The 15,580-nt window shown below is 37.4% G+C and overlaps 1 protein-coding gene across 1 annotated transcript in view; it reads left to right on the top strand.

Annotated features, from left to right (window-relative positions):
* CSPG5 (chondroitin sulfate proteoglycan 5) overlaps nt 1-15,580 on the top strand; it is a 176,110-nt gene that overhangs the window by 138,602 nt on the left and 21,928 nt on the right. Inside the window, exon 6 of the mRNA XM_053715645.1 lies at nt 5,389-5,463. Coding sequence (XP_053571620.1) covers nt 5,389-5,463 — 75 coding nt within the window. The remainder of the gene's footprint in view (nt 1-5,388; nt 5,464-15,580) is intronic.

Genomic DNA, 15,580 nt, shown 5'->3' with positions numbered 1-15,580 from the left:
AAATGCCAGGAACAGCCGCCTTTCTACATTCGGATCCTAACGAAGGGTCCTTCCAATAGGTGATTGAAGAGATAAGTATTAAAATGTAATTAAAAGTATTGGGCTCTGGTATACGGACATACGGAGATAAGGTAAGGAAGCATGTGTGTGTATAGAGTGTGTATAGAGTGATAGGATAAGGGGGTCTGATCTCCCTGCAAGCTCAGCCCATTTTAATGGGTTGTGGTTTCAAAAACAAATCCAGCTATTTTGTATACAAAAATAAACCTAAAGGAACTTTCTCCTATAATTATTACACTTTACGGCTGGTATAAAAAGTCTTTGAAAACACATTAAGGGGAAGCCAAATATACAGTACATTGTCCCTTTATGTCTTTTTACATATATTGTACGGGATATCCAGCTGAAATACTGGCTGGTTAAATACAGGAGACCTGGCAACCCTATTCATTAGATCAGCTATTTGCACAGGGTTTAATTAGAGGCTATGCTTAGCCCTCAATTTCTTTGCATGGCTGTCTAATTTTTATTATTTTTTACCTTACGTTGCACCACAAAACCCCCTGAGATATTTTAAATCCTCTTGCAGACAGTATTCCGATCCATCAGAAAGAGCTTTACGCATGGTTTTTTATTTACATTTAGTTCTAGTTACATGATGTAATTTGCATTACTGATCCTAGCTAGCCTTGTGTTTAACCCATGCTTCCTAACTGTCCTGGATTTTGTGGGATTGTAATGGATTGTTGTACCTGCCGTCTCTCACAAAGTATTAGTGAGTAACTATCTCTTCCCATGACACCCCCAACTCTTCCCAACTATAACCAACACCGCCCACCCCACCCATGACACGCCCACCCATGTGATACAGATTCTGACCATGCCATGCCCTGTATATGCTGCTATTAACAAGCTGCTGTACTGTCATCTACCTGTATATGCTGCTATTAACAAGCTGCTGTACTGTCATCTACCTGTATATGCTGCTATTAACAAGCTGCTGTACAGTCAGTACTGTTATATAACTGTATATGCTGCTATTAACAAGCTGCTGTACTGTCAGTATTGTTATATACCTGTATATGCTGCTATTAACAAGCTGTTGTACTGTCAGTACTGTTATATACCTATATATGCTGCTATTAATAAGCTGCTGTACTGTCATCTACCTGTATATGCTGCTATTAACAAGCTGCTGTACAGTCAGTACTGTTATTTTCCTGTATATGCTGCTATTAACAAGCTCCTATACGGTCAGTACTATTATATCCCTGTATATGCTGCTATTAACAAACTGCTGTACTGTCAGTACTGTTATATCCCTGTATATGCTGATATTAACAAACTGCTGTACTGTTATATCCCTGTATATGCTGCTATTAACAAACTGCTGTACTGTTATATGCCTGTATATGCTGCTATTAACAAACTGCTGTACTGTCAGTACTGTTATGTACCTGTATATGCTGCTATTAACAAACTGCTGTACTGTCAGTACTGTTATATCCCTGCATCTACTGCTATTAACAAGCTGCTCTACTGTCAGTACTGTTATGTACCTGTATATGCTGCTATTAACAAACTGCTGTACTGTCAGTACTGTTATATCCCTGTATATGCTGATATTAACAAACTGCTGTACTGTTATATCCCTGTATATGCTTCTATTAACAAACTGCTGTACTGTTATATGCCTGTATATGCTGCTATTAACAAACTGCTGTACTGTTATTTCCCTGTATATGCTGCTATTAACAAGCTGCTGTACTGTCAGTATTGTTATATACCTGTATTTGCTGCTATTAACAAGCTGCTGTACTGTCAGTACTGTTATATACCTGTATATACTGCTACTAACAAGCTGCTGTACTGTCAGTACTGTTATATACCTGTATATACTGCTACTAACAAGCTGCTGTACTGTCAGTACTGTTATATACCTGTATATACTGCTACTAACAAACTGCTATACTGTCAGTACTGTTATGTACCTGTATATGCTGCTATTAACAAGCTACTGTACTGTCAGTACTGTTATATACCTGTATATGCTGCTACTAACAAGCTGTTGCACTGTCAGTACTGTTATATACCTGTATATGCTGCTACTAACAAGCTGTTGCACTGTCAGTGCTGTTATGTACCTGTATATGGTGCTACTAACAAGCTGCTGTACTGTCAGTACTGTTATGTACCTGTATATGCTGCTATTAACAAACTACTGTACTGTTAGTACTGTTATATACCTGTATATGCTGCTACTAACAAGCTGTTGCACTGTCAGTACTGTTATATACCTGTATATGCTGCTACTAACAAGCTGTTGCACTGTCAGTACTGTTAGGTACCTGTATATGGTGCTACTAACAAGCTGCTGTACTGTCAGTACTGTTATGTACCTGTATATGCTGCTATTAACAAGCTACTGTACTGTCAGTACTGTTATATACCTGTATATGCTGCTACTATCAAGCTGCTATACTGTCAGTACTGTTATATACCTGTATATGCTGCTATCAACAAGCTGGTGTACTGTCAGTACTGTTATATCTCTGCATATACTGCTATTAACATGCTACTGTACTGTCAGTACTGTTATATCCCTGTATATGCTGCTACTAACAAGCTGCTGTACTGTCAGTACTGTACCTGTATATGCTGCTATTAACAAGCTGCTGTACGGTCAGTATTGTTATATACCTGTATATGCTGCTACTAACAAGCTGCTGTACTGTCAGTACTGTTATATACCTGTATATGCTACTATTAACATGCTACTGTACTATCAGTACTGTTATATCCCGGTATATGCTGCTACTAACAAGCTGCTGTACAGTCAGTACTGTTATGTACCTATGTATGCTGCTATCAACAAGCTACTGTACTGTCAGTACTGTTATATACCTGTATATGCTGCTACTAAAAAGTTACTGTACTGTCAGTACTGTTATATCCCTGTATATACTTTTGTTAACATGCTACTGTACTGTCAGTACTGTTATGTACCTGTATATGCTGCTATTAACAAGCTGCTGTACTGTTATATACCTGTATATGCTGCTACTAACAAGCTGCTGTACTGTCAGTACTGTTATGTACCTGTATTTGCTGCTATTAACAAGCTGTTGTACTATCAGTACTGTTATATACCTGTATATGCTGCTATTAACAAGCTTCTTTACTGTCAGTACTATATACCTGTATATGCTGCTATTAATAAGCTGCTGTACTGTCAGTACTATTATATACCTGTATATGCTGCTATTAACAAGCTGCTGTACTGTCAGTACTGTAATATACCTGTATATGCTGCTATTAGTATTTATGTCTGTGTAACACAATAAAACCCCTGCGAAAAATGTGAGAAAAATCCTTTGTTTATAGCATTACATGTCTTTTTCCCCAATCTGTAAAAAAAAACATATTTTATACACACACTGAGCAGACAAGTAGCCGTGCGCTTCTGATGGATTGTAATGCCTTTGAAATAGAAGCTGAAAACATGCGACATGTTTATATGGCTAGATTTCATGATTCTAGGGACAAATAATAGCTGCAACTAGATGCAGAAACCAAAGATCATGTGTGCACAAACTGGCACATACACACATGCTTGTACACATATAAATATGTACATACATACAGACATAGGCATGCCCACATACATACATGCACACAAACATATACATGCACATATGGTCTCATACATATATACCCATGCAGGCACACACAGAAATACATGTATACATGCACATACACATGGATTCATTTTAACATACATGTATGTATGTGTGTATATATATATTATTTTTAATTTAAAGTAACAAATCCAGGTAGTTAATCAATATCTAGAGGTTTAACACTTAGTTGCTACCTTGATGGTTTAGTAGCAAATAATGGTGCAAGGAGACTGTATATCAATTATTATAAAATAGTCCTAAAGCCCGTTCACACGGGCCGTGTTGTGTTATATTTAATTTTCTCTCTCTCTCTCTCTCTCTCTCTCTCTCTCTCTCTCTCTCCTGCGTGCGTGCGCGATCAGCTGTGCTGCCCGGTTCTCCCCTGCGCGTGCGATCAGCTGTGCTGCCCGGTTCTCCCCTGCGCGCGCGATCAGCTGTGCTGCCCGGTTCTCCCCTGCGCGCGCGATCAGCTGTGCTGCCCGGTCCTCGCGCTGCTGTCGGGTGGGTGCGCGTGCGATCAGCTGCAAGAGTTTGTCTGAACTGCGCATGACGGCTTCAGACAAACTCTTGTCTTTTATAATATAGGATAAGTAAATAAAAAAGACAAGGAGAGGTTGAGAAATAGATAGAATAAGGATAAAGAAGGGGAATGGGAAAAGACAGTCTTGTCTAGCACTAAACCATTAACCCTTAATTACTAATACATTAATAGGTTAAATTTGAATCAATAATAGTTAAAGCCAGTGGTATGCAACAATAAATTTCAATTTAATTCTTTATGCAAACAATTTAAAAAACAGCAGCAATTAATCAATATATTACAGCTTGAGCTCATATAATTGCGGCAAGCGGACCCTTAAATATTGCCATCTGCAAATAATGTCCCAATGATTTTAAATCCTTAATTGAACTTTAAATATTATGGGGATCCCCTTTGTATGGCAGTGGATACCATTAAGTCACAATTCAAACTGAAACTTGAAATGTTAACAGGGAGGAACCAATATTGATAATAAAAAGGGAATCCTCAAGATGACACACATATATACACATGCATGCACATATACACACATATACACACATACATGCACATAAACACACACATGCAGGCACATATATATACACACACATACTGTACATGCACATATACACACATGCAGGCACAAATATACATGCACATATACACACACATGCAGGCACTTATATACACATGCAGGCACATATACACACATAAATGTGCATATATATATATATATATATATATATATAAACACATATACACACGCACATATATACATGCACATACACACGCAGGCACACACACAACGGAGGGTATAGGTATGTTTACTGTTAGATTTTTATAGGGTACTACTAAATACCATTACCAGCTATACCATCTTCCTTGAGCTCCTCCTTTATAATAAATCCTAAAACGACTCCCTGTACTGCCTGATCTCCTTTCTGCTCTATATAACATTATCAATAAATGCTTAGAGCCACCGCATCTAATCACTTACTCTGGTCCTGTCACATGTAACATATCTAGCTCAGCCTATGGCTGCACACCTAATATATTATATTCCTGTGATGGCTCCTGATTGGCTGCTGCCCTAAACCCAGCACTAACTGCCCTGTGCTCATCTATACATCAGGCATCATAATCAGCAATCTCTCCCTGTAACTACACAAATATGGTTTACTTCTGCAGAGCGCGTCTCCGTTAATAGCAGATTCACAAAACGTGCGGCTGCTCTCTGAAAACTCCATGAAAATCTCCAAACAGGTAACAGACCAAAAAAAAACTGACACAAAACTCCTAAAGTGTTTATGTGATGTTCTGTAAACTAGCAGTAAGTTTACTATTTATTTGTAGCACAATGACCATGTACACAATACGTGCTCTGTATACAGGGCAAAGCTTGCTTCCATGTGGCCCCGTTAGGCACTATAATATGTTAATGCCTCATGGGTAATAAAGCAAGAGTTCCTCAGCACATCCTATACCCTGTGTGCCCTGTGTGTATGGCACATTCATATAACTGGTCACCTGTGGGTATTTTATTTTTATTGTAATGAGTTTACTAAACTTACTCTAGTTTACTTAACACTAGCTGACTTCTGCTTCTGGATTCTCTACTTAAAGGGATATGAAACCTACATGTTTTCTTTAATGATGATGCAACTTTCTCATTTACTCCTACTAGCAAATTTTCTTTATTCTCTTGGTATCTTTATTTAAAAAAGGAGGAATGTAACTTAGGAGCTGGCTCATTTTTGGTTAAGGACCTGGGTAGCACTTGCTGATTGGTGGCTAAATGTAGCCACCAATTGGCAAGCACTACCGAGGTGCTAACCAAAAATGAGCCAGCTCCTAAGCTTACATTCCTGCTGTTCAAATAAAGATACCAAGAGAACAAAGAAAAATTTATAATAGGAGTAAATAAGAAAGGTCAGTTGTTTAAAATTGCTGCTCTATCTGAATCATGAAAGAAAACATGTGGGTTTCATATCCCTTTAAAACAGTCCGATGCAAAACTAAAATTTGTACATTACTGACCCTGTCTTACCTATGGGCTAGATTGCAAGTGGAGCGCAAGAATATTAGCATTGTGTGCTCATGTTTCTCAGGTTAAATCAATATCGCTTTTATTTTTGCTCTTATATTACAAGTCTTAAAGGGGCATTAAAGTCAAAATCTAATCCTCCATATAATGTTTATGTGTTAGTAAAACAAGTTCGCATTACACTTCTATTATTTCTTTTGCCTACTTTTCTGAACACAATTGTAGCTTTTTCTGCCCTCAGCGCACCGTAGAGTCTTTTGTAGGGTCCAGAATTCTGATTCTGCAACATGCTATGCAGTGATTGTTTAAGAGTGGTAGAAGTTAATTCTGGCCCTTAACTAGAACTCCTAACTGTCTTTGAGAGGGACAGTCCCTGATTCTAAGCTCTGTACCTCTGAGACAGCCATATGTTCCTATTTGCAGAATTTCCTTTAGCCTCGCCCACAAATCAACCAGCCACACCCACAAACTGCCTAGACACACCCACCGACCACCCTGACACACCTACAATTCCATCCATTAACCACCCACAATTTCACCCCTTCCAACACGGCTCTACCAGGAACAAACAACAGCTCAGTAGCTTGTTCTATGGCTTGACCACCCAGGAGCAGCCGCTTTTAGACCAACAAGCTTTTCACAGAGGAAAACTTTCCTGAAGTATATCACTCTGATCCCCCTAGTAAGGACAGTCCTGCCCTGAAATACCAGGCAATTCTCCTTTGAACAAGGAACATGACAACCCCAGACAATCATTTTGGCCTTCATTTGGCTTTGTCAGTGAGGTGCAGCCATATTCCTCTAAGCTTCACTGGGCAAGGAGTCCACGTCGGGTTTCTCCATCACCCTTAGGGAGACTTCCCCAGGGTCATAATACAAATACATACAGAAAGAGAAGCGCTCTACCAGGAATGAACAACAGCGCAGTAGCTTGTTCTATGGCGAGTTACCACCTAGGAGCAACTTCTTTTAGCCCAGTTGTGGTTTTCACAAAGGAAAACTTTCCTGAAGTATATCAGTCTGATCCCGTCAAGTAAGGTCAGTCCAGCCCTGAAATACCAGTCAATTCTCTTTTGAACAAGGACTCTAAGCATAGTGGGCAAGGAGTCCATGTCTGGTTTTCCCCATCACCCTTACGGAGACTTTCTAATTAGCTGTATGGCTCCGTATAAGGTTAAATGTGTTCCAATATAAGAATGTAGATGCATTGAAGTCGCGAGTCACCTGACATGGTCTTGTCCAATGGTAATTTCAAAAAACACTAAGCAATAGGGTACAAAAAACATTGTTAAATATAAATACTAACTAAACTAAATAACTATATATAAATACTCCCCTTGCAATGACACCACTGCCTCCTTCAGTTTCTCCCAGAACTGTTGATATAGAATGCTTGTATGTTGAGAGGCACAGATCTTTAGGGGGTTCTCTAGTGCAATACATAATTCCCAAATAGAGCACTCAATGGAAAATACTCACAGGGAACATTGGTCGACAATAAAGTCTGCATCCACATTAAAAACCTGCACCCACAAAGTCTGCATCTACATTTAAACCTGCATCCACATTTATGCTATACGGTAAAAGCGTCCTTCGTATCAATAGAAAGACTCCACAGTGGCTACCCCAAGGAGCAAGGGCACTCCAGAAGTCCTAATGAAAGTAATTATCAGGGTATATTGGCCTTAACCGCTCCATCTTTCTCAAACAGGAATTGAGCTCTACAGGGGTCTATATAGGAATGTACTAAATCCCCTTTACACTGCTCTGCTCAGGGATATTCCTTGTTGTATTACAGGTGTCAGGTTATCAACGCGTTTAAGCCCTCAAGCCTATGTCAAGATCAACAATCAGCCAACTCTTCCCCCACATCATCCAAACCCACCCCAAACCTGACAACGCTATGTCCAATCACCGCCAAAGTTAATTTAATAATAGAAGTTAAATGGAAATGTTTCAATAATTAAAGTTTAACTTTGACTTTTATATTACTTTAAATTAAGATTCATATGTAAAAATATCATGTTCTGTTGTTACAGTATGTCATTTTTATATTACTGAGCCTATGTGTTTAATCCTAAAAGGGCAATTTAACTGTTCTTTTCCACACCTAGCTAATATCAGTAATACAAAAATGTAATTGTCTAACTAATTATAGCAATGTCCGTTAAATCAATATTTGCCCATTTGCGGGCGCGCAATAAATGGGCAAAAGAACACAGACACTAGACAGAGGAAGAGTGGAAAAACGTGTTATGGACAGACGAAATTAAGTTTGAGGTGTTCGGATCACAAAGAAGAAAGAAGAAAATTCATGAGGCTCAGACCAAATGAAAAGATACTGGAAGAGTGCTTGACGCCATCTGCCAAGCATGGTGGAGGCAATATGATGGTTTGTGTGTGCTTTGGTGGTGGTAAAGTGGGATATTTATACAGGATAAAAGGGACCTTGAAGATGGAAGACTAACACTCCATTTTGCAATGCCATACCCTGTGGACGGCGTTTGATTGGAGCCGATTTCCTCCTACAACAGGACAATGACCCAAAGCACAAACTATGATTACTATTTAGGGAAGAAGCAGTCAGCTGGTATTCTGTCTTTAATGGAGAGGCCAGAACAGTCACCAGATCTCAACCTTATTGAGCTGTTGTTGGAGCAGCTTGACCATATGGTACGTAAGAAGTGCTCATCTAGCCAATCCAACTTGTGGGAGGTGATTCACGAAGCATAGGGTGAAACCTCTTCAGATTACCTCAACAAACTGCCAAAGGTCTTCAAGGCTGTAGTTGCTGCACATGGATGATTCTTTGACAAGATCAAAGGACTCATATAATATTTCACTTAAAATTCATTATTTCTAAACTTGTCAATGATTATATTTCCTATTTAAACTCATTTCATGTATGTTTTCATGGAAAATAAATAAAATGTCTAAGTGACCCCAAACTTTTTGAACGCCAGTGTCTATACATACAGATATATATATGTATATATATATACAGGGAGTGCAGAATTATTAGGCAAGTTGTATTTTTGAGGATTAATTTATTATTGAACAACAACCATGTTCTCAATGAACCCAAAAAACTCATTAATATCAAAGCTGAATATTTTTGGAAGTAGTTTTTAGTTTGTTTTTAGTTTTAGCTATTTTAGGGGGATATCTGTGTGTGCAGGTGACTATTACTGTGCATAATTATTAGGCAACTTAACAAAAAACAAATATATACCCATTTCAATTATTTATTTTTACCAGTGAAACCAATATAACATCTCAACATTCACAAATATACATTTCTGACATTCAAAAACAAAACAAAAACAAATCAGTGACCAATATAGCCACTTTTCTTTGCAAGGACACTCAAAAGCCTGCCATCCATGGATTCTGTCAGTGTTTTGATCTGTTCACCATCAACATTGTGTGCAGCAGCAACCACAGCCTCCCAGACACAGGCTCCGTGTGATGGAGCATTGTCCTGCATGAAAATCATGTTTTTCTTGAAGGATGCAGACTTCTTCCTGTACCACTGCTTGAAGAAGGTGTCTTCCAGAAACTGGCAGTAGGACTGGGAGTTGAGCTTGACTCCATCCTCAACCCGAAAAGGCCCCACAAGCTCATCTTTGATGATACCAGCCCAAACCAGTACTCCACCTCCACCTTGCTGGCGTCTGAGTTGGACTGGAGCTCTCTGCCCTTTACCAATCCAGCCACGGCCCATCCATCTGGCCCATCAAGACTCACTCTCATTTCATCAGTCCATAAAACCTTAGAAAAATCAGTCTTGAGATATTTCTTGGCCCAGTCTTGACGTTTCAGCTTGTGTGTCTTGTTCAGTGGTGGTCGTCTTTCAGCCTTTCTTACCTTGGCCATGTCTCTGAGTATTGCACACCTTGTGCTTTTGGGCACTCCAGTGATGTTGCAGCTCTGAAATATGGCCAAACTGGTGGCAAGTGGCATCTTGGCAGCTGCACGCTTGACTTTTCTCAGTTCATGGGCAGTTATTTTGCGCCTTGGTTTTTCCACACGCTTCTTGCAACCCTGTTGACTATTTTGAATGAAACGCTTGATTGTTCGATGATCACGCTTCAGAAGCTTTGCAATTTTAAGAGTGCTGCATCCCTCTGCAAGATATCTCACTATTTTTTACTTTTCTGAGCCTGTCAAGTCCTTCTTTTGACACATTTTGCCAAAGGAAAGGAAGTTGCCTAATAATTATGCACACCTGATATAGGGTGTTGATGTCATTAGACCACACCCCTTCTCATTACAGAGATGCACATCACCTAATATGCTTAATTGGTAGTAGGCTTTCGAGCCTATACAGCTTGGAGTAAGACAACATGCATAAAGAGGATGATGTGGTCAAAATACTCATTTGCCTAATAATTCTGCACTCCCTGTATATATATCTCAAACACACACAAACATATACATTCTCTGGTAATTCATTATTACCATTGCCTTGTAATACCAGATTGAGCGCTATTCTAAGCCCAGCATTATCAATACCACTCCACTTGTAATCTGGGCCATTACGGGAAACAAATTTGACAGTATGTGCCCCATTAAACACATAGGTAAAGTCCTGCTTGCAAACATTGCACCTGCCAACCAGAAGATGGCCGGTGAATAGCAGCTATTGAGACTGCCATGCTTAGGAGCTGTAATGTTTGCAGAGATTAAACACATACCAAGGATCAGTAATGTAAAAATGACACTCTCTAATGACTTACAATATGTCAGTTTGCATTAGACTGTCCCTTAATTCACTCTCATTATCTCGCCTTGTTAATTTTATCTACTTTTTTCATTTGCCCTGAAACGTTTCTTCTAGTTGTTTCATACAACTGTTCCCAAATTAGCTTCTCTGTCTTTAACTCTCCCTGATAGATCTCCTTTAAAACATCTCACAGAGCACCTGAAATTATTTTTACCCATACATTGATATGTGACAAAATGATGCTTCATGCCGTATTTACGTACATAATCAATATGCCGTCTAGTTTTTCCCACCACTGTAAAGATATAGCTGGTGGTTAATATTTTATCATAGAGTGTTCTTTAACCTATTGTGTATGCTGGGTACCCAGACGATGGCTCTCTGAACATGCCCTCCCGCAGTGAGGCAGCAGCTAGATTTGCTTTGCTGCACACTGTTTTTTATGCTATGAAGTATGTATATGTTCCTCTGTCTCCCTCCCTTTTGGTATCCTGTTCTGGGACTCTTATGGACGATTCCCACTGTCCTCTCATCATTGTGCTTGTCAGTTTATGTGCAAGGTATCGCTGCGCTGGGCACAAAGAAATGGACGGCAATCCCAGGGCCCATCTGGATGCCAGTGGTGATTTGTAAAGATTTTAATGATGTTTGTGAGATGTGCAAACCTATTTTAGTATACAATCAAGTCTGGTTCTGTAAAGGTAGCGGCATGCATGAGGTTTAAACATTTGACTGCAAAAGAGGCCTGTAAAGAATGGCAAACGATGGGCTAAATCTATAGACAAATATTTCAACAATTCTTAAACGCTAGAAGGAAACCTACTGAAATGTAAAAATGTCAAATCAAAGTCCACATAAGGACAAATATACAGTCTCTAAATGGAAAATGTATCAAGTTGCATTTGCTGCTTGTCAGTGTTAATTTAGTTGACTACTAATTTTCGTCATAGTTTTTGTCAACAACACTTTTTCAGTGACTAAAACTAAACTAAAACTAACTAAAAACAAAGTTATAATGACTAAAACTGTAACAAAAATCTATTGACATTCAACTAAAACTAGAGTAAAATGTTAGGGAATTACGTTTTGGGAAGAAATCTAATCAGTACTAATCTCTTAGCACTTTCAGTCCTATACACACGGCTAAGTAATATGTGCAAAGGCATTAAAGCTCATACAGTTCTTTTTAATATTTTAGAGTTGCACTTCTGCTTGAAAAAATAAAGAATGTCATATGCAAGTTGTTATAATTAATGCATATCTAATTACTGGCCCTTTGTGGAAAATATTCTATATTTCTTTTCTTTATGAGACTTGTTTTTATTTAATTTTAAGATAAATAAAGACATGTTATATATCACAACAGTTAAATTTGTGTCTATATTGCATATTCAAACCTTAAAGGGACAGTCAAGTAAAAAAAATAAATCATGATTAAAATAGGAAATGTAATTTCCAATTTACTTTTATCACCCATTTTGCTTTGTTCTCTTGGTATTCTTAGTTGAAAGCTAAACCTGGGAGGTTTATATTCTAATTTCTTAGACCTTGAAGCCCGCCTCTAATCTTAAAGCATTTTCACAGTTTTTTACCACTAGAGGGCATTAGTTCATGTCTTTCACATAAATAACATTGAGCTCATGCACGTGAAGCTCCTAGGAGTGAGCACTGATTGGCTAAAAATGCAAGTCTGTCAAAAATACTGAAATAAGGGGGCAGTCTGCAGAGGCTTAGATACAAGGTAATTACAGAGGTAAAACGTGTATTATTATAACTGTGTTGGTTATGCAAAACTAGGGAATAGGCAATAAAGGCATTATCTATCTTTTAAAACAACAAAAATTCTGATGTTGACTGTCCCTTTAAAGGGACAGTAAACAAAAAAATAATGTTATATAATTCTGCACATAGTGCAGAATTATATAGCATTATCTTAGCGGCAGTTTTCAAAATCAAAAGCTTTGATAGATTTTTGCTATCAAAGTTGCACTTACCAGGTCTCCTCTCCAAGCTCTTCTGATTGGGTCTTGGCTTTCAAAAGTGATTATTTTTTTTAAGTTTACTGTCCCTTTAATACCATAATAACAGGTTAATAGTTGTTTTCTCCAGAGTATATAATGAGTTTGGAAATTCTAGAGAAATACTTATATAATGCATTAACTTTAACTAAACCCACTAGATTTTAGTCGACTAAAACAAAAACAATTCAGATGACTAAAATATAACTAAAAATAATGTACTTACTACTAATGCTCATTGGCTGATAGCTACTTACTACTAATGCACATTGGCTGATTGCTACTTACTACTAAGGCACATTGACTGATAGCTACTTACTACTAATGTTCATAGGTTGATAGCTACTTACTACTAATGCTTATTGGCTGATATAGTTACTACTACTAAAGCTCATTGGCTGATAGCTGCTTACTACTAATGCACATTGGCTGATAGCTACTTACTACTAAGGCACATTGACTGATAGCTACTTACTACTAATGCTCATTGGTTGATAGCTACTTACTACTAATGCTTATTGGCTGATAGTTACTACTACTAATGCTCATTGGTTGATAACTACTTACTACTAATGCTTGTTAGCAAATAGCTACTTACTGCTAATGCTCATTGGTTGATAGCTACTTACTACCAATACCCATTGGCTGATAGTTACTTACTACTAATGCTGAAAAAAAACAAAACATACATATCCTGTTAAACAGACCAAGGATTAACTGTGCAGTAATTCTGATTCTTCAGGAAGTGCTCATTGGCTGATAGCTTCTTACTACTAATGCTCATTGGCTGATAGCTACTTACTACTAATGCTCATTGGCTGATAGCTATTTACTACTAATGCTCATTGGTTGATAGCTACTTACTACTAATGCTCATTGGTTGATAACTACTTACTACTAATGTGCATTGGCTGATAGCTACTTACTACTAATGTGCATTGGCTGATAGCTACTTACTACTAATGTGCATTGGCTAATAGCTACTTACTACTAATGCATATTGGCTGATAGCTACTTACTGCTAATGCTCATTGGCTGATAGCTACTTACTACTAATGCTAATTGGTTGATAGCTACTTACTACTAATACTTATTGGCTGATAGCTACTTACTACTAATGCTGAAAAAAAAATAAAACATACATTTATATCCTGTTAAACAGACCAAGGATTAACTGTGCAGTAATTCTGATTCTCCAGGAAGTGTAATTATAGTTTGTTATGACAAAGTCTGTCCTGTATTTGTACGAGATGTAAATACAGAATAAATTGTGGTTTAGGTACTTGCGCTGTGCTAGAACGAATTCAGACAAGTACATATAAAGGGACGTCATACCTATTTTTTGTTATTTATACAGGGCATACAATTAAAAAAAAAATCCAATTTACTTCTATTATCAAATTTTGCTTAATTCTTATGGTATTCTTTTTTTAAAGAGCATATCTTGGTAGGTGGCGCACACGCTGGGAGCACTACATGACCGCTTACACTGCTGCCAGCTCTTGCAAAGTTATAACATTTAAAGAACCATTAAACTGCATTTCAACAACACATTAAATGTTTCATTATTGAAAATTAAACATTATTTCAATATACATTCATTATTTATTTTGCTTCCTTTTGCTGTAAAATACATCTGAAAATTGTACTTGTTCCACTTTCTCCCAGGGAGGCTTGGGTTAATACTTTTAGCTAATTTGTCTGTGAGGTTTTGTTTAACCCCGTCTTACCTCACATTTATTGTACTCATTTGCTTTTTTTTAAGGTGGATTATCAGTTTTCAATTATTATGCTAGGTAAAGTAACTCTTTCAATAGCAGTGAGCATAAAAGGTAGTTTAGCTGTAAATAGTATTGTGTATATATAAATCTATATTTATATTTAGCTATTAGATAAAAGATTTTAAAAGAAAGTATGTTTTTTTATTTATTTAAATACCTTTTTAAATATATATTTTTTACTAATTAACCCAAGCTGAATTAGTGCTAAACCACCTTAAAGGGACACTGAACCCATTTTTTTTCTTTTGTGATTCAGATAGAGCATGCAATTTTAAGCAACTTTCTAATTTACTCCTATTATCAAATTCTTTTCATTCTCTTGGTATCTTTATTTGAAATGCAAGAATGTAAGTTTAGATGCCGGCCCATTTTTGGTGAACACACTGTGTTGTTCTTGCTGATTGGTGGGTAAATTCTCCTACCAATAAACAAGTGCTTTCCATGGTTCTGAACCAAAAAAAATAGCTGAGATGCCTTCTTTTTCAAATAAAGAAAGCAAGAGAACGAAGAAAAATTGATAATAGGAGTAAATTAGAAAGTTGTTTAAAATTGCATGCTCTATCTTAATCATGAAAGAAAAAAAAATGTGTTTAGTGTACCTTTAAAGGGACATGCCACCCACATTTTTTCTTTTATGATTTAGAAAGAGAATGCAATTTTAAACATCTTTCTAATTTAATTCTATTATCTAATTTGTTTTATTCTCTTGATATTCTTTGATGAAAAGCATATCTAGATATGCTCACTAGCTGCTGATTGGTTGCTGCACATAGAAGCATCATGTGATTGGCTCACCATGTGCATTGCTTTT

The sequence above is a fragment of the Bombina bombina genome, chromosome 5, assembly GCF_027579735.1.
Source record: "Bombina bombina isolate aBomBom1 chromosome 5, aBomBom1.pri, whole genome shotgun sequence".
Lineage (NCBI taxonomy): Eukaryota > Metazoa > Chordata > Amphibia > Anura > Bombinatoridae > Bombina > Bombina bombina.
Note: the sequence above shows the minus strand (reverse complement) of the source record. Positions and strands in the feature narration are given on the sequence as shown.